Source organism: Rissa tridactyla, chromosome 7 (assembly GCF_028500815.1).
Source record: "Rissa tridactyla isolate bRisTri1 chromosome 7, bRisTri1.patW.cur.20221130, whole genome shotgun sequence".
NCBI lineage: Eukaryota > Metazoa > Chordata > Aves > Charadriiformes > Laridae > Rissa > Rissa tridactyla.
This window is the reverse complement of record NC_071472.1, coordinates 30,871,603-30,892,762: the sequence shown is the minus strand read 5'-3', so window position 1 is coordinate 30,892,762 and position 21,160 is coordinate 30,871,603. Positions and strand designations below refer to the sequence as shown.

At 37.8% G+C, this 21,160-nt stretch overlaps 1 protein-coding gene across 4 annotated transcripts in view; it reads right to left on the bottom strand.

The window, feature by feature from the left end:
• Nucleotides 1-21,160, bottom strand: part of PARD3B (par-3 family cell polarity regulator beta) — a 426,608-nt gene that overhangs the window by 142,829 nt on the left and 262,619 nt on the right. For all 4 annotated transcript variants that reach the window (XM_054210091.1, XM_054210094.1, XM_054210092.1 and 1 more), the window contains one exon: nucleotides 877-1,083. In XM_054210091.1, coding sequence (XP_054066066.1) covers nucleotides 877-1,083 — 207 coding nt within the window. The remainder of the gene's footprint in view (nucleotides 1-876; nucleotides 1,084-21,160) is intronic.

The following is a 21,160-nucleotide window of genomic DNA, read 5'->3' as shown; positions in this document are numbered from 1 at the left end:
TCATTTAATTGAATAATTTAAAAAGCAGACTAAACGTATCTAGTGAATTCAAGCAGATTTCTATTGTAAATGAAATCCAGGGTTATCTTAATTACTTGTTTTCTAGTTATCATTCCCGATGCAAAAATCCTGACACGGTAAAACACTATTCTATTTGAAATCTAGCTTGTTAACTTCCATCAGCTCAAGAAAACTGACACGCTGGGATGCAAACACTGAGAGCTTACTTCAACAAGAGATTCTGGCGACTGACATAACCTACGTAACAAAACAATTTCATTCACTCCCTGGAATCTTTCTGTTTTAATGGCTGAAAAAGAAATAGATAAACTATTCTGTCTGGTTGGAGAAGAGCTGTGTTGTTTCTATTTGGGGGGCTCAGGATCCAAGCACAGTTTTACGCTTCATGCTAAAGAAGAGGTATTTCCAGACTGGAGTCTGTAAGCCCATGGTGACAGAATGAGCAGCAGGGTGCTATCAATGCACTCTGCCTTGTCTATAACAGGAAACAAATTTCCTGGTTGGAGAAGGGGGAATTGTAGACAGCTCTGTAAAACAAGCAAGATAATTTTTAATGTAATCTGAAGAAGGCAGCTGCTTTTTGAAGTTAAAAATCATAATTATTTAAGGATTGAGTTCTAAATCCTCCAACCCACCCCTGCCCCGAAGGAGATCAGTGAAAGACTTTACACTAAACCCAGTCAAGGTTGGATGGGGTACTGCAAAGGCAGCTCTATTCAGTGAAAGACACAAGCAGCTTTTAAAATGCTATCAACTTCAGTTGGACTAAATCACTTGCTTATGTGCTTTATTGAGTTGGCCCTCAGCAGTGCTAAGTGAAGGTGGCTCCCTCTGTAATTGCCATTAGCAACATACCCTCTTCTCCATCTTCAGGTCCATCGTAAGACTTGTCAATGGCAGCTCGGAAACTCTCATTACAGCCCCGACCACGGACCACGTGAGGCCTGGGTCTGTGAAAAGGGAGTTCGTTCTTCCTAACTTCAGCCACAGCAGTCTGAAGACTCTCAAGAGAACTTGACTTCTTCAATCCCAGAGTAGGACCGAAATCTTTGCCAGAAGAGTCTGAAAAAAATAGTAAAGTTTTTACACATAAAACTGCACAGACAAATGAAACTAGTCAGACAGATACATTTAGTTGTGTACTTTTTTACTTTGGGCCTTTGAAATAGTCTGCAATCAATGTAATTTGTACTAAAAATATCTCCAAGTTAAACCTAGTTCAGTAGATATCCCTGTTCAGACTTGCAGGGAACGGCACATAATCCACAGACCTGACAACAGTGATGGGCAACAGCTGGCTCACTCTGTGTCACTTTAAAGCCTGCATCAGTGAAAAGGATGGAGTTGCTTCTTCCCCCTCTGACAGCAATGTTCAACGGGACGCTGCCAACAGTCTCAAGGAGAACATTATCCTTAGACTCCCAAAACCAAACACTGCTACACAACAAGAGTTTCGGTTTTTAGAATGAGTCATGTTGTATGAATGGTTGATATTTTCAAACACGTTTCTCCTGTGAGAAGATATTATTAGTTCTCTCACAGTCTTATCCAACCTTTTTCTTCAAGCTGAAACTGGTGCTATGATATCAACATGCACGCCAGGTTTTTCAAGAAACATATATTTCCAGCAAAGTACAGCTTAACATAAATGATGTTGCTGCCTCTTTCCTTGTTCACAGGCATAAGAAAGCACTTCATACAAAAAAGAGCAAATACCTTTCCAAGTCTTCCAAACCTTTCCTTTCTTTGAATGCTTGACTGTTTCACCTTAGAAAGGCTTTACTTTGTGGCAGCATTAATTAGTATTAATATAATGATAGTAGAATAGGTAAAGAAAAAAGTTCAAATACATGCATACCAACCAATGAAGAAATTCATAGCTTAATTTAAAAGCTTTTGTAGCATCTACATAGTTTTTATATGGCAGAACAGTAAATGTGACATATAGACACCGAGGAAAAGACTTTGCCTTGCAATTATGTCTTCTGTCTTTGAGAACACAAATGCTTTTGTTTTTAACTTTTAAGTGATGCTAACACAAGCAACAGGAGAATATAAGAACAGAAGACCTTCACATACATGTATGTCCGTATACTGTCATGCCTGAAGAGATTCAAGGATCACAGAAAAGACAGTTGTTAGTACTGTATGCTGTGATTTTAGCAATCCTAGAGCACAGGTATTTCTGATCTAAAACAGTGTGATCAGTGAACTCTTAAAGAAAAAAGCTAAGAACTGGCATCAAATAGAGACTCATCAGCAGTGTCTGCATAAAGCAGTTTACACTTCCATTACCTTCAGACTGACACGCAGCTGAAAAGAAGATGTGGGCGGGTGGGGTGTATGTGGAGACAAACAAGTTTAAGGGAAGCCTGGTTGCTTGGTCACACAGTACAACCTTCTTTTGTTCGCTAATTGCCATTCTGGAGATTACCGTTATCACCAAATTAACAAAGTGCTCAAATGGAGTTACAGCAATGACTTGCATACAACATAAAGGTGCTTGAAATCAGTAAGAACTTGTGCATTAGTAAGAGGCCCTGTGGTGCCCATCTCAGGCCGAGGAGGAGCAAAACCAAGGGCAGGATAACCACTGTGAAAGCCACTCAGATCGGCAGGGGTACCGGCCACTACGGCATCTGCAAGGACGCGGACAGGGTGGTCGCTGCCAAGGGCCACCGCTCGGACAGAGGGATCAGCTGGTGGCCATGGCTCGGGGAGGAGGCCATGTAGCCAGTGCTGATTTCCAGGCTGTTGCAGCTACCTCAAACAGCCGCGTCAAAAGCCAGCGCAGAGGTGTTTACATACACATCCCAGTACAAGCTGTACTACATTAAATTAGTGCCCTGAGCTGTGTTACCTGCGAGAAAAATAAGTCTCAAGTTAAATGCCAGTTAGAGCCTGTCTTATATAAAGCAAAGCCAATTACTCAGACTGGACGACTACTTTTAGCATATGAAGGCCATTCCTAAGAAAAGCCATGCCAAGAGCTAAGGTTTGGAGCGGCACACACAAACATTCCCCGCACCAGAAGGTGAGCTCTCTGCTCAGCCCAGCTGCAGTTTGCCCTGCACACACTGTGACATGTTTTTTCGGCAGCTGGTCACATACTGAACATCTGGTTCAGTCAGAGTCACCAAAAGAAGGTTGCCTTAAACAATTGCGTGGGAAACTTGGATTTACTGGCCAAGTATGTTTCTTACTGTATAAATAGTCTTTATTTTGCTATTTTGTCTTACCATGAAAGTTCCCCTGAGGATTTAATTTTAGTAATAACTAGCAATAACTTCCTGGTTTTTGAGATTTTAAAGAGAACACTTACAGTGACTTTCATGTAGTACTTTCAGTTTGCTACTAAGAAGAGGAAAAATGAAACTAAATGGAGCACTCTTTAGCTACCAAGTAAATTCAGAACACCACTACCTTGGAAAAATGAATTTTTTTTCTACTGTCCCCAAAAGAAATGTCCCCACTTCATTGCCTAACATCATCAAATGGTAAAGATTACCTGTATTTCTCTCTAACTGGCAAATAAAGTTACATATCATTGGTGATCTTCCTGTGTTCTACCATTTAAAAGGTGTCCTCATTTATTCAAAAACTTACAGAGAACCTTTAGTCACAGGCTAGCATTACACATTTAGTTGCCCCTTTCTAAGACTGTAATAATTTTGTCTAAAATTTCACTGGCAACATTGGAAGTTTCTCACTATTACTATGAAAATCCACCCATGAAGAAGCACCTGAACCCAGGTAAAAATTAACTGCATTTTTTTCTTATTGATGACAGTAGTAGCCATGCAACTTCATTAAGAAGGGGAACATTCAGTCAAGGAGTTTACATCCTTGGATATTCTCAGCAGGGTTTTCAGTGAGAACCTCATATTTTTGCAATTCAGCTTTAATTCCTTTTTTCTTCCATTGTAAGGCTGCAGCAATCACATATGAGTGTACAACTAAAGATACAGGAGCTGAGGAGTTTCCTTACGCAGGGAGAGCAGTCCCCTTGCTTTCACAGCCAGCATCTATTACTGGATGCTTTAGAGAGAAACGCACAAGGCTCTGCAACCAACAAATACCAGATCCCAGCTAGGGAAACTTCCCTCCCTTGTCCCCCCAGTACCTTTTTCCATTTCTGCAGACCTTTAGGACTGCCGAAAGCCTGAAAACATGAATTTTTTCTCATGGGTAAAAACCCCCCAACCCAACAAATAAACAACAAAACCCCCATCTCATCTTTTACAAGTTATTAACAGGCATTTCTGAGGGTGTGTGGTGTGTCCTACCCAGAATGTGAATACAAAAACATAGTTTGGCAATGAGAAATTTAATTGTTCACTGTGTAAACATGTTTCTTTTTATGGATTTTAAATTCTTGAGCCCTCATTTTACTGTTTTCTGTAGTACAACAATAAAAATTCAACTGAAGCATCCACTTTATTTTTTTTTATAGATGGTGAACTACTTTATGCATCTCTACTGAATTTGAGAGAAACAACAACTGACGTCAGTACCTGCCTACGACTGGCTGAAACCAAGTTGCCGGTTCCTAGATGATACCTGTAACTGATCATCCTTTCACTGAAAGATGGTACTACACGTACCTTAATTTTCTGCTCAATGCCAACATGGCTACTACAGATTTTTTTTTTCCTAATGTACTAGTAAAAGCAAACCGGTTTTCTGTACTTTTATTACTATTTATAGTTTCAGGTACTTCCAGGCTTCTCTTTTTCCCACATCTGTACATTCCTTTCTTTCGTTACAGCACAGCAGAAGGAAACATGCCAAAAGCAAGATGTCAGTCATCAAAATCAAAGGGAAACAAATGACACGGCATTGTGGGCAATGCCAGCCACCCCAAAGGCATGTGTAGAGAGAGTGGAATTGAAGAGAAGCCGTGAATCACTGCCACTCTAAATGAAATACAACTCTTAAGACATCCTAAGCAGTAAACATTTTATATATTTATCACCCATTTTACTTTTTAGATAATGATTCTTCTTGAAAACTGAAACTATATCAATATGCCAAAAGGATAATATTTAGAGGAACATATTTGTGTGAGCTAGACTAATTTACTATTTACATTTTGAAAGATATAGTGAGGTAAAAAACAGTTATGAAGAAAAAAGAAGGGAAAGTGTCACTGAGACCAACAAACTAGAATAAACACAGAGTTGTAATAGATTATAAATAGTCTGGCTCAGTATTTACTGGAGCCTTAAACACACACATTCGTGGTTCCTACTGCACTGCATGCAATGGAGGTGCATGTGTTACTAGGGAAGAGAAAATGGTTACGAAAACAGTGAGTCTTCTACCCTGCGGGTACCGGGATGCTGGAGATCGCACGCGAGAGCTTTTAGCAGGCAAACTGTGCATGAAACATCAAGGCTGACTTCTTTTGTGGTAGGACTCAGAGTGAGATATGCCAACAGCTTCTCAGGAAGCAGCTAGAGCCCAGCGCCTGTTCTGCCTGGGACACACACGGTGGGTGACCTGCCTGATGCCCAACGGAGCCTCACTGAACTCGGGGTCCTACCCCAGCCTAACTGATCCAACAGCTCGCTCTACAGTTAGCTCTTCTTTAAAGGAATTGGAGCACGTTTAATATATCTTTTGATACATACACGTTCCCATGATTTTCAAAATACACTCAAGTTCACAGATCACATATATGTTTGGGCTTTTTACACAAATTAATGTATTGCTAACCTTACATTGCCCCTGCAGAGGTGAGGATAGCAAGCATAGTTTCAGAAACACCCCAACTTTTGTTCAGGAAGGAAAAAGCAGGATTTCTGTTGTACAGGATCAAAAGATATAGGTAGCAGGCTGGTAAAATAGGACCCTCAGCAAAATTTAGTCAAAATATATCCCTGCTGTAGGGAAACCTTTTGTATGGGAATGAACCAAATCTGTTACCCAAGTGAAAGATGTCCACAGATATAAAAGGCAAGAGACAGCCAATAAGACCTGACTGCTTTACTCTCCCCTTAGATCCTTTTGGAAATTTACCTCTAAATAAATACATATTTTAAGTGAAAACTGCAAGCGTCTCTTTAAATAAGCTTAGGGTCAAAAGATAAACATTTGTCATTATTACGGATCTCCATGTGCCATAACCATCAGGGAGTAGGTAGACATTCATGGTTCTTACCCACAGGGTTGCGAGATGATATGGCAACTTAAATTAATCCATGTTCAATTCTTTCTGAACCATTCTGTTTAATGCAGTTTCATTTATTTCTGGTAGGATTCACAGTATGCACAACATCAAAAGATCTTTTTTCCTCTCACTTATATTTTTATATTCAGATACTTCCTCAATCATCAATCGATTCAATGCAGAGAATGATTTAGGAAGGAGGAATTTGAAAGTCATTACATGATTTAGCTTGTGATTTTCAAATGAAGAGCTTTAATAGGACATTTTTGTAGAATAACCTTAATCATACTGTAGCCTTTTCTTCAATACTAGTTTATATAGGTAGCATAGAAAAGATTATGAAGGGTTTGATAAAAAGCAAGAGAAAAATCACTATCTTGCACTCACATATTAAAGACAACATGTATCGTTTTGCTCATTTTATACCTGCTTCATTAGAAGCAGCAATACTGAACACAGAAGAAACCCACACCTGACAGAAAAAAAAAAAATTCTAAGAAAAAAAAGAATTCTAAGAAAGAGAAATCAAAGCATGGGAGAATTTAACAAGTTCTCTGATTAAAGGAGCCAGCTACAGTCTTCAGATTTACAGATATTTCAATCTATTTTACTACATATAATGACTGCAATTTAGCCCGTATTTGCACAAACTGCAATTTCAACTATGAATAATAGCAGTTCACAATTTGTAGCCCAGAAGGTACGCTGAGCTTTAGTCAACTGAAGAGGAAAGGCTTGGAATAAAGCAGCCATTAGGCAAGAGGTGAAAATGCTCTACTGTCATCTTACAAATGTATGCTGGTGTCGTTGTTTTCTATAGTCTTATCACTAACAAACAACAGCACTGCAAAAGAACACATTAATATTTCAAAAAGAATAATATGTAGAACCTTAAACGTCTCAAAAATGCTAATAAGTTTCACAGTGCAACAATATTAAAGCTAAGAATTAGGAGCAAAAGAAGAAAGAGGTTGAAGCAAAAGCACTGGGAGAAATGGCACACGCATTTGCTAGGTTAGTGCTGAATGTTGGACAAAATGCAGCCAAGCCTGTCCTTGCGCAAAGGAACGTCTGATGTTATCTGTTGAAATAATTAGTTTCCTTCATTTGGTTACACCAGTTTAACCTCTGACATAACCTTCCATTCACAATATAGCTCTGCACCCAGTGAAAAGTTTTCCAAGGCATTTGAATCCCTACCCCTGCAGCAGGCGAGTGTTCTCTCTCTAGTTAGTGCAAACTGAAGCTCTTGCCCTTCGAACAGGTCCCAGTATAAATTAAGCTACCTGACCTTCCACAAAGCTCCTCAAGAATATTTATGTATATCAAATTGATTTTGGATATAGCTGTTACAACTTGCTAGAGGAAAACAGCTATAGGAAAAGCAATGCAGACAGGGAAAAGTCCGTTTTTTAGAAAATGTGATCCCCCAGTGATTTCAGGCACCTTGTAAACTGATCAGTCTGGAATTGAGTAGTAGTAAAAAAATTCCAGTGCCCTGCAATTGCTTTACTGCTACTTCCACACCCACCCTCTCTGATAAGGTCAAACATTTCAATCTGGCTTTAAGAGATCGAGAAATGTGACACTTTCTGAGATTAATTGATATAAATTACACTTCTCAAACTAAACCAACATTTTTGTTCCCAGGCCAAAGTTTTACATGAAGTGGGAGTCCCACACTAATATTTAAATAAAGTCACTTTTAATGGCATGAGGCTAACATCTGGAGTGTCACCTTACCTGTGACCTGGGGGACAGAGGAGGAAACTTCTTCAGTAGCTGAACAGAAGAAAGCAAGCCAGTACTTACATTAAATTCATGGTTATGATCTATCTATTTTCTTAAGCCTTAAGCCTATTTTGAAATAAGATGCTGAATTACTACTCAATCCTAGTCATCAAGACTGAAATAATATTTTTTAAAATGACTAATTTAAACCAGAAGTAACAAACTAAAAGGATGCAAAAAGTTCATATTAAGCTTCCTGTTTTCTTTGCTAATTCAAAGCTTTTTTTGAGTTCTTTACATGTGAATGCAGAAATTCTCTCGTATCAATCATTTTATTCACAATTATTTTCTTTTAAAAAGGGATATGTCAATTTTATGCATCAAGTTTTGGCCTGCACACATTTTTACAAACACTCATAAAGCTGCATGTTAAAAATGGCTTTAAAGTGTCATTCGGGGATTAATTTAGGCTATTACAACAACAAGGAAGATGATTATTGTAAAAGAAAAACGAAGCCAAGGCAACAAAGAAAAAAACATTTCAGTTTCACCAATTTAACTTGCAATTAAAAAATAAATTACATAAAACACTCCTTTTGTGTGTGATTTTCCTTATCTGTGAACATAAAGACTAAGGAAAAAAAAAGCTAGATCTTTAACAAAATAACGTAGAAAAAGGATACCTTTTGCTAATAATGGCATTGCTTTTGTACACCTGCCCACACTAATCAGTGAATCCTACATGCTTGAGATATTTATGAGCTCTCTTTATTGCTAACCCCCTCCCCACCAAACTGCCCAACAGCCGCTCTAATTTAAGATGCTCTAAATATTGTTGCCATGGGTGACACATGAACATGGAGTAAGGCAAAGCTCTGCTAATAAAAAGGCTTTCACAGCATTTCAGTCCTTGCTCATAAGTAAAGTTAAAATTTATGGCTTTTAAAATACTGGATCTGAGAGAGGTCAGGTTAAATGGCTGCTAGTAATAAAAGGAATCAATATGCCACAGCATCTGAAGCAGCCAGCAAACTAAATAAACACTTCATCCAAATCCACTTGGCCCTGAATTAAAAGAACATAAAATACTGTATTTATTTTGTTTGCCCTCCACCAGTCCGTGGTTTGCATCATTACATCTGCTAGAATTCTACATAGAGCAGGCAACAAACATATGTTGGCCAAGTAGCAATTAAACTGTATGTCAAGGCTAGGAGCAATTAACTGGGCATTAACCTTATCAGGGAACCACTTCTGGATTAGCCAACTACAAACAAGCAAACATCTCAGTCTGGGAAGATTCTGCAACACGTATTTACAAAAGCTTCAGAGGAATCAGACTTTCTGTCTCAGGCACATACAGAGTAAATGAGCCATTTCCAACAATAACCCTTTATTGATAAACCCTGAACAAAACCAGAATCACCTGTTCCAGTGATTAGGGTGTTCTATTAGCAAGGCAGTTTGTTCCTTACAGCGCTTTAAAATAAAGCAGAGCAACAGAAGTAGTGAACTCACATCTTTTGCTCCTAATCTACCTTTGGTTCAGTTTACAGACTGGTTTCCAGAAGAAGTTATGAAAACCTATTTTCTTCAGTTCATTTGTACATGTTTAAACAGAAAGTGCATAGGTTAATTTTCTGTTTAAGAAATTAATGCACGTTTTGCTTGAAGTTGTCAGCAAATAACCTGTAAAAAAGGTACCTACACCTGTAATCAATCTCTCTACACACACCCAGAGGCCAATCACAGAGGCATGCATATTTTGGAAATTGTTTTGTTTGTGAGTTTAATAACATTTGTCTCGAAACAGTTGGAAAAGTTTATGTCAAATCCAACTCTTGAATGGGAATATGCAGACTTTTGTCAAACCTACTATTAACTAAGAGAAACGCTTATCTGGCACAGCTCTGACTCAAAATCCCTGCAGAATTTGAAAGGATTATGTAGGTTTTCAGCAGAAGTCCTCAGCAAAGCTTCCTTTCTATTTCCTAGTGAGGTTTTTAAGATCATTTGAATGCTTAAAAATTTGATAACAGTATTTTATCATAGATTCCTCACAGCTGAATCCATCGTTGTAGTGATACTGGGTTTTTCACCTAGCTTTATTTTACATGCTTCAACTTCTTCCCCCCCTTAAACTATCCTCTGTATTGAAACTTCTTTGCTTGGTCTCATCATTCCAGAGATGAGGATTGTTTCTAGATCTGCAATGATCCCATCTACTGACACACCAGAAGCTAAAAAGGAATATTCACACATTCTCCTCAACCTATGCGTTTAAATAAGTTGCAAAGTTTAATAAGAAACTCGAGAAGGCAGAGGGTCACGTGAACAGAGAGAACGTAAGTAAAATAAAGACTTTAGTATTGAGAACAATTATTTTGTAGGTCATAAAACATGAAAAGTATTTTCAGGGCTTTCTTCCACAAAACTGAATCCTTAGAAAAATCATGTTATTCATGGAACAAACGGTGAGGAATTTTCCTTCTAAACAGCTGCAGCCAAGGATTTTGCTAAACTGTTCTGTAGTGTGCAAAAGCACAGACTCACACCCAATGACATCTGGCTGTCTTCTGGGTTTTTAACAGACACGATTCACAATGGATTATGATCCCAGCCTTGCTTAAAAATAAAGTCAAAATACCACTTTAGTTATACTGTTAACTCTGAGACCTAGTTAGTCTACACCATTTACTGCTTTAGACTTTACATTTGCTTGGGCATGTATAGTCCAACCCTTCCTTAAGAGCTTTGCAGCTCCCTTGCTAGATATGTCATGATGTGTCATTTTAATGAAGAGGTTATTTTTAAAAAGAAACTGGCAAGGATGTGAATGAGAGCTCAAATAAAGCTGGTTTTGCAAATCTGTATTTTTGGAATACTCGTTACATTCTTAGATGTTTAACAAATGTGCACCTAGCCTTTAATATCCTCCATGGAAAAGGGAACCTTCCCAGATCTCTATGTTTTGTTTCCCCTGCAGCAATTTTTTGTATCCTAGAGATGTTACTCTATTAATTACTGAGTTATGTGTTTAGGATCTTTTCAATATGCAGTTTTGCATTGTTGCAATGTGTTTAAATGGCAAATTAGAAAAGCTAATGGAATTGCCGCATGGGACAAATTAGAATATGATCTTAACTGTAGTAGCAAATGCATACAAACTTTTATTGAGATTTTCTTACCCATTTTTCTTGCCTATGTATGAATGACATTACCTTGTTCCCTTTCACTTGCCTAATAAATGGAGAGGAGATACAAACATGGTCCCAAACATAGTATGGTAACGGACTGCAGAAATGTAAGGTCAAAAGAGAAGAAATGGTCATTCTAATTCTTCTTGGCGACATCCCTCATCAACCAATAGAGACGTTTCTGAGACATCAGTCAAAGCACAATCTTAAATTATGATAAAATATTCCAAATTTCTCCAGGTTTAACATGATGGTAAGCAGCAGCCACTGTGATACTGCAACCAAGATAACTTGATACAAGTTAAGCACAATCAAACTGTATTTTAATACAGACAAATCCAAGATGGCTTATCTTAGAAAAGATTCCTCTAAGCTGGGACTCAATATTATTGGAAAACACATGATCCTGCTCGGTGACTCCATACGCTCTTGCAGCATGAACCAGAGTCTGGCTTCGAGTAGATCAGGATGCACTTGGATAATCAGACTTTTAATCAACTGTATCAGAAAACTGTTACAGTATCATGGATCAGGTGCAAAACTCAGTGCCCAATTCGATCTACTTCAAGTACTCGGCGGTTGGATCCTTGCATGAAATATCAAAATGTGATATTACAGAGGGAACTGTTCTACAGGAACAGGCAGTTATTTCAAATAGATAGCAATCCAATCAAAACGAATCAGTATAATTAAATATCCTAAATTAATAGTGAACTGCAATCTTTGCCTAGAACGGGGTCCTAAGCAATTGATAGCAACTGCAACTTGTAGGAGCCCTACTTGAAGATCAAAGCCTAAGTGCGCTCAAATTAACAGGGACTCTAGAACTGGAAGGTTCATTCCCAAACTGGTTGAAGCCTGGGGGCCAAATCCTCAGCTGGAGTAAATCAACACTTTTCCACTGTCTGCCAGCTTTTAGCAGCTGAGTATGTGTCTTTTGGTCTTTTGTACTCTACTGTCGCCATACTTTGGCATTACACATACCTGTCCACAGAGAGTCAGACAACAGCAACTCATTTTACATTGAGTTACAGCACGAGTGTCAGATGTTAACTAAGTTCAGCCTGTGGTGGATTCAAAGTAGTGATTTATAGGTTAAAAAAGCTCTTTATTATTTTAGCAACCCAGAGAGCCATCTTCAGTTGCCCCCTGGTCCTGCTAAAGGAGTAAGAAGAAATGAACGCGTTTATGTGCTTCTCATTAGGAACCTGTTTACTCTTTGAAAGCTCTGTTTTTACTTATTCAAGGAATCCCAGGTCTGGAAAGAGGTAATAGCTTTAGAAGTATAAGCAGCACAAAGATGCATCATCATAGATTATCAGTAGTTTTAAATGCTACCTGATGCTTTAAGCACATCATCATGTGAACTTTCTGAAGCAAGAGCACCACTGCTAACTGCAGGTCACAAGAGTAGGCTGTTGCAGTGTTTTCCCTGGGTTATTTTTTATCTTGTGTGTGTCTGTGGTGGTGTAGTTTTCAGATAAAAAAAAATAATTTTGGAAATCACTTATCTACGTTACAGCAAATTTTCACTGTGTTCTTTTTCGAGTTCTATGGCATTTTAAAACATTAACATGTATTTATGTATTTTTAAAAGAACACTTTCCAAGTAGCGTATTTTAATTTGTTCCTTTACTTATTTTAAGTAATGATTTCCTCTTCTGCTGATGTTAAGCTGGTTCTTTGGTCAAGATTGATAGAATCCATCCAAAATATGCTGGACGACACTAACTTCTGAAATACTAGTCTGCAGCTTTGGTTTCGCTTGAGACTCGCAGCTAACTTTAGTAGGGCCTGACCTCTAGCCAGAACACTGTCATAGAGACAAAGTAATTATATTAATGTGCAAAGCAGAAATTACTGTTGATCATCAACCAATCAGGAAATAAATCCGTGTACAAAGAAATACTGTCAAATATACAGCACAAATAAATAAAAACAAAAGGTATTTTTGTTAACCCTTTTCTGTTATACTAATTTGAGAGTCAGCAGGTATAAAGTTTTCAAATTCTAATGTGATATTGCAAATGACATACTGCTATTTAACACTCTGAATGGTTTGCAACAATAAATGTCTTCCTTTCTAGTAATCTCATTTTGCATTTTATATTTGGCTAATTTAATACTAAAAGGATAGCACATCGATCTCTCTTTGCCCTCAAAATCCAGATATTGTCCATAAACACACAGTTTACTTACACATGTAGGCAAACATATTTGGCTATATTAACACGCAGTCATACAACATAAAGGTATAAAACTTCATTCTTTGCAATCATGTTGCTTCTCAGCCGCATTTATAAATGCTATGACAATATAAAGATTAGATACTACTATTTGTGTTACTAGCCTGTCAGCAGATTCTTAAAACTAAATAATGAGTATCACTAATATTATTGAAATTAAAAGCTTTTGCTCCTACTACAATAAAAGCCAGTCTCATAAACATTAAGAACAAATGCACACAAGCATTTTGAACAGTTTCAAGGATATTAAGTAGCTCTGCCAGATTTCTCTAGCAATATCAGAATACCTTATTTTGTCTTTTTACAGTGGCTAGTGGTTCAATTTAACTTTTTCACGTTGTCTGCCTGTATAAGAAAATAGCTCTTGGTTCCACGATTACTTTACATAAAAACTTTTGGCATCTGTATGATTACAGTAACTTTTTGTTTCTTCTGTATCAAGAGCGAACACAGAGTCTACCCTGTATCCTATTTTGCGTGAAATATTTTTGCCTTCTTTAGTCTTTTTCTGACTGTGGACCAGTATTTCCTCTGCATTGAGGGAAATTTGGTGAATCTGTGAAATGCATACCATTCCAGTTCCTCAAGAAGATAATGCAAACCAAGCCATACTGTAGTTGGGTAAAGACTTCTGGCAATCAATTACTTCAATAGTTACATAATCTGTAAAACTTCACACATATCACCACACAGTCAATCAGAGTTGCTTGGCATCTTCTTCCCTCAACCTTTAACGAGTATGTCAATCCTCATACTGGATAGTGATACATACTAAGGAATTTACTTCAGAGCAGAAAACTAAAATCAGATTTTGAAACACCAAGGTTAATGTTATGAAAATAAAAAAATGCAACGGTTCTTCTACCATATGCTTAATTGGCCCCCCTGCGAAAAAGCAGTCCCACAGGAAGGAGCAAGAAGCTACTAGTTGGGTTCATATCTTGCCGTAAGAGAAAAAGAAAGTAACGGGTAATCAATCATAATTTCTCTTCTCAGCAACAACCCTGATCAACATTTATGTGTATAATTTTTTTTTGTTGTGGATATTAAGAATTTAGATGTGCTCGCAGAGAAGCAAGAAAACTCAAGAGAAGCAAAATTTATTGAAGATTAGCAGATAAATAGGAACTACTCTTGCCATCAATCTTTAAGTCACTGAACATTTGAAGACAAGGAGAGGTCTTGGAGAAATAAGATAAACTTGTCATATCTTTGTATTTCTCGTTAGGCATTAGCATTTGGTGGTATCAGAAAGAGGACATGGGCTATAGACTTTTTGTCTGACCCAGTATGACCAGTGTTATCTTCTTGGGATGTGTTACAGATAAAAGGTGTCCAGAAAAACAAACAAATCAACCAACCAAACCCCAAAATAAAGATGTCACTGCTTCCTGTTCCTATCAATTCTTGATTGCTTGCATCATGAAAGCACACAGAACCTCTCTAATCATGGGCCAAAACCTCACTGCACTTGATGTTATACCAACTCAAAACAGAATAATATTCAGTACCTCTAATAAGTTTTGATCAAGCCTACCTGTATTTCTGCAATACTGACTCTCTTTTGAGAGGCAAGACTATAGATGTCTTTTTCTGCAGCGATTTATTTACGATTTGTCAACACTTTGTAAAGTACATTTCATCTCCTGCTACATTCCCTTTAGCTCCCTATACCTCAGATGTTTTCTATTTTAAACAGAAAAACACAGATGTTTTGGACAGTATTGATTTACTCAGATTTCGCATTCAGATTGAACCTGAATTGTTAAGATAAGTACAGTATTTAAAATGAATACTGCAAGCATCAGGCCATAACAGAGCTAATAACAAGTTCCTTCCTCATCTTTTAAAGACAACATTATTGGTTCCCTCCTTCTGAACAGCAATATAGAAGAGCTGAGCACAGAATTTCCTAATGGTCTCTTAAACTGTTTTTGCTATTTGTCTATTTCAAGTCAGTTCTACAGAATGGTCCCTTCTTGCTTAGGTGCTGCTCACAGAATGTGTTCATTTTTCTCCAAATAAAATATAAAAACAAACAACAATCTTTAAATCTGTTTAGAACAGAAGCCCTCTGATTTGGAGTTGGTATTTTGTGACAGCTCTAATACAGTCTTATTGCTGACTCTGTCATTCTTCAGTGTCTGTGCTCTTAACTCTTAGAAAAGACTTAAATGATATCCTGTGTGCTAAAGCACATTACAAATATACTACCTTCTAGTTCATTCAGTTTGATCTAAAACAGCTACCTTGAGTAACAACTGATACTGATATTGTCTTATATCAGATGACTGTTAAATTTTAATCACTAGGTTTTCTTAGTCTGATTAAGCAATTAAACTGCCTAACTGAATACTACAGGCAATTGATTTATATGAAGGTACTAAGAAATTCTATTTGAAGTTTAAGAACAATTCCCTACCAAAGATAATAAACACATGAATGCTCGAATTGCAAAAGCATATTTCACCATTAGTTGTTCTACTATTTTTGGCCTTTTCGTTGTTTATTGATTCTATTTACTGAAGCAGTCGTTCCTGGTTTCCTTTTCTAAAAATCACGAACTAAATGGGCACTCTGTTCTGCTAATGCAAATTACAGTGCAAGCGAAGACTCTTCATACACTGTAAATGTAACTCATCATTAAACTGGGAGAAAAATTACTGCCTATGCATCTTTAGCTATAAAAACTTTCTTAAAAATATCTAGGTTCTCTTCTTTCAGTTTGGATCATGAAGTATTTGCTGTAACAAGAGAGAAGGAAAGAGGTGGAGCTTTTAACACCCAGTCATGTAGGTCTGAAAGGAGTTATTGTTGCAGAAACATTTATTGTTGCCAAGGTCTGAGGAACACAGAAATGAGCAGGACTACCTGCAAGGTAAGTAACTGCTCAAAACAAACAAGGGCAGAGTTTGCTCTACATTTGATCATTTTACTGTTTCTTTTACTCTAGGTGAGTATCAGAAGATTCTTGCATCTCCACTTGAAATGAAGTACTAAACATACAAAAGGGTGTCAGAACCTACCCAAGACCCCCCTAAAACCAAAACGGAACAAAACAAAAACAACCAACAATCCAAAACCACACAGAAAACAGGTTGTATTGATCTGCATACATGGTGCTAGGAAGCTGGGGGTTTTCTCATCAAGCAGAAGTTAAGTGGCATCTTTTGGCTTGAAGCAATCAAGCACATATCCACATCTCTTGCCATGAATAACTTTCACTGCCTACACGTACTTTCTCTGTTGCTTCGGCGTCTTGCAGGGTGAAGAGCAGTATAAAAGACAGGTAAGCTACTCACAGACACATCCCACTCTGCTGACTGCTCAGGTCAGAATTTTAAAAGATTACTTGTGGGCTCTTCCACTAAGGGAAGAAGAAGGGTAGAAAACGAAAAGGGAAACTAGGCAAGCAGAGAGTCTACACAGGGATCGGATTTTATAAAATAGTAAATACTTTCTCTTGGAAAATGAATGCTTTAAGATTCCATCTTCAATCTTGTGCCCTACGACTCACAACCCTCCATTTTATTTACAATAGCTAAGATACTTAATCTTTTTATACTGTCACTCTTACTGTTCCAAATCCAGAGGTTTAGGCCCAGCACTAGCTACATGAAGGCAAAGTGATTTTTTAAAGCATATGTGGTTTATAGACTACAGCAGGATCTTTCTACATAGTTTGCTATATTAATAAAGAAACATTTTTATTTGTTTACACATACAGTAATACTGTGTCTACTACATACTAAATAAAATGCATTATTTATTTGCATTTTCCTGTCTCATTTTCTGAAAAGGCTCATGAAAGTTTAATGAAAGTGGATAAGGCAACAGATTATGTATTAAAATTATATACAAAAAATGACCTTAAAGGAGTACTATTAACATTGCAAAGTAAAGCGCTTAGGCTTGGAGAATGCCACAGGAGAGGTATCTATCGTTAACTTATCTCTCTCTGTGCTCTCATTGTAATAGACTTCCACTTTATATCCCAAATACATTATGACAATTTTATTTACAAAACTCCAGCTTCCTTCTCTCAGGAAAGATCTACAAATGTTTTCTTCCACACATACAGCAATTATCCCCCTTTCTTATTCACCACGCACTTTAATATCTGCTCTGACGTAACGTTAAACTGTCCTTCATGCACCTTTTTCTGAAACACCTTATGAAGTAGTAAGTTTTTTAATAAACACTAATGATGTCATTTCAAGAGAAACGTGCACTACCTGTATCTCAGAGACAAGGAACTGGAACAGAAGGATGAATATCAATTCACGTTCCCATTTTAAGATTCTCAAGGCCCGATTCCCCTGCCACCCATTCCGTCTTCTGAACACTTACCATCTAGCATCTCCTGCGCTCACAGCACTACTGCCACCCACTTTTGTTGCAGCCTGAATACACCGAGCACTTCTGAAAACCAGCACACATGCAGGTCAGACACCTCCAAGGTGAACACTCTATCTCATTGCATGTGGTTTGAAGACACCTCCCCAGCAATTCTGGGGCACAGGCACAGCTAGAAAATAATTCCAGCAGCATTTAATGGCTAGAAAACAGAAAAAAGGTTTCTTTTTCCCTGAAGTCATCTACACCGCTAACATCACAGCCACCAACCAGAATATGCCAAAGAGCTACGCATCTTACAACTTCAACAATAAAAGAGGTGAGGGTTGGGCCTTACACAACAGCCTTCATTACCTTTAAGCAGATCCTTCATCTGCTCTGAAAGTAAAGTCTTTGGGAAGAACTCGCTTTTGATTACATATCTCTCACACCATCAGCATTCACTAAAAGGGTCTGAGTTGCCTTTGCAGGCATCCTTACAGCTAGCCTTTCCAGCTTCAGACACCTTAAACCCTCAAACTTACGCCCTTTCAATAGAGTTTGTATATACAGCTTTCTAGGTGTGGGGTTTTGGTGGGTTCTTTTTTTAAGTTTGTTTAGTTTTGTTTGGTTTAAAGAAAAGCAGACTTTTCTTTACTGCAATGCTGGCTGTCACCGTGCTTTCCCACGAGGATTTTGGATCCGCTGTCCTAGATCAGCACAAGCTGGTCTCCCCCTCTCTCTCAGTTCATGTCACCCTTTCCCACTCTGCACCTTCTCACCTAGCCACATGCCCAATCTCCCTTTTCCCTCCCATCCCCATCATCCTTTTCTAGCTTCCCCCTCGCTCCCACTAGCTTGCTATCTTCCCAGCCTCTAGCCATGTATTCTTACCTTTTCCACTCCTAAATAAAAATAAATATCAGAGTTATTTTAGGAGACAGTAGAAGAACAACCTCTGTCAAAAAAAAAGCAAATAAAACCCACGCTTTGCTTGACACTTGAATGGAAAGTTTTACTTCAAACGGCTCCGATTTCACAGAACCTGTAATGGGACGTGTCACGCATAGCACTTAACAGGTGATAACACAGTGACTGCTGCACACTACACCCATACCTGATACACAAAAAGAGAAACGATAAAACAAACCATGAGTAATAGAGACCAAAGGGTTTTCCTGAGACTTAATGATTTACCCATATTTTCTTTACGGCAGAAAAAGAATGACTGTAAGAAAATTTTTCTCCTGTATGTTTTTTGGGTTTTTTTAACGTATTTGCTCTTTTAATATGAACTCAGATTGAGAATTATTCTTTGTAGCTATTTTGTGATGTACGTTTCAGTAATAAGCAGTGAATTATTTGATGCAACGGCTGACAAAATTTAGTCCTGAATGTAATACTCATTCTTTTTTGTACCTTTAAAATTAAAACCGGTGTGCTATTTTTTTTTAAAAGAATTAAACTCTAGAAGCTTCAATCAAACAATTCTGTCATTTTGTTTTCAGAATTAAGCATCTGAGCAGATTATAAAGCAATAAAAAAAAATAGAGGCATCTGAATAACTACACTATATTGAATTTCTCTTTTATAACATCTCTGTTTGTCAACAGCAGTATTACAACTGGCAACCAAAAAAACCAACCCCTTGTTTGAATACAGGAATTTATGCCAACTGCAGATAGCAACAAAAATTGTAATTACATGAAAAACCCAAACAAATCAGTGCCAGATCCTCTGTTCTGGTCCTACTGCACAAAGAGGCTTGAAAACCGCCATAGCAAGTTAACTGAGTTTTTTGTTTGCAACCTTTGTAAGTGCAATCACCCTTCAGTAACGGATGCAAACTTCTAGTGCCAAGTTCTAGCTGTGCTCCATTTGTCCCTCTGCTTGCCAAGTCCCGACCACAGCACAGGAAGGGAACTGATCCCTATTTAAGCTTTCAGTGCAGCAGAGTCAGGGTCTTCCCGCTATATGCCACTAAGGAAACCATCATTCTGAAACTGGGCGAATTGTAGAATTAGGGTCTGCCTCTCTCCAGTGAGAGCAAGCAACTGTCCCCAGGACCTACCTGACTATGCCCTAACGTGCTCTCCTCAACACAGGTGACAAGACGGGAACCATAAGCATAACAGTGCACAGAAGGCTCTGCACGAACTTTGGCTCTCATTCACCAGAATGGCCAAAAGAATTCAATGAAGTAAAGGTTACGTAGATATAACTGTGCTAAGTCTGCTAATGTCCTTGAAAATCTGGAGGTGAAGCTTTCAGGTCACAGATTTGCTCCCCTCCCAGACAGATATCCAATCCACAAAGGTTTCTTTCCAATTTAAGAGCCAGCTCGAAGAGGATGGAAGGATTAAAGAAAGGATTTTTACAACAGAAGGTGAAGAACTAGAGGGGCATGAATCAGATATAAAATAGCCTCAGTAGAAGTGCCAGACTACTTTGGGGGGGGGGGGAATATCAGCATTTATGTTTCCTTAAAAAAACCCAAACATAAATAAGCTTGGTCTCATGGTCTCATGTCGACAGGGATCTTTATTACTTGTAGACAAAAATGAAATGCTTGGCAACTCCATCAACCCATGCAAGGCTAAATTAAGGCCAATGAGAAATTTCATCTATCAAGACATTAGGCAGAAAAAAAGGTAAATGCCAGAGAAGCTTATACGTTTTGAAAGGGCAGCATGGTGCTATTGCCTGAAGTAGGAGAAAAGTATCTCCTGGTAGTCGATGGTAACTCAAAGAAGTGCTTTCTACTCTTCTGTGAAATGCTTTTCATTTGGGTCGCCACTGGTATGTACAGAAAAAATCTCCCACTCTGCTCTTAGTTCAGAAAAAAGCATTTCAGTGGGACACTTAATCAGGGATGATATTCTGGGTACTTTTGGAGTGCTGTGTAGGTAAGTGCTAAGTAGCATTGCTGTACTGAAAGACTCACTAAAAATAATGCTGTTTCATGAGACATACACATAGTAATGTAATTCTTTTCTTCAAAGTTAATTTCTGAACCGTATTGCTCTGCACAGCTTTTATTACACAAAATGTATATTAATACATAGCACCAGCAACCCATTTTATATAATAAAACCTTATTTCAAAAGTTATGGGAAGGAAAACACTGTACAAGATAATATTCCAGAAGTGAGCTGGACTAGAAATACCAATTACTGATAGCTACCTTCAAAATCCTTCTTATTGACATGGCAACATGATGGGACTTCAAAATAAAAAATGAAGAAGAATCATTCAAAGTGGAGAATTATAAATGCTTCCCTGTCTATATTTAAGCCTCAGAAGGTAATGTAACTGACAAATACATGGTACTACAAAATTTAAAAAAAATACCACAAAACCAAAGACAAAGAAAAAAACCAAACAAAACCCCAACAGTTAAATCTTCTGTGGAGCTATGTAATTTTTAACTTTCAGACAACTAGTTAAAAAAAAAAAAA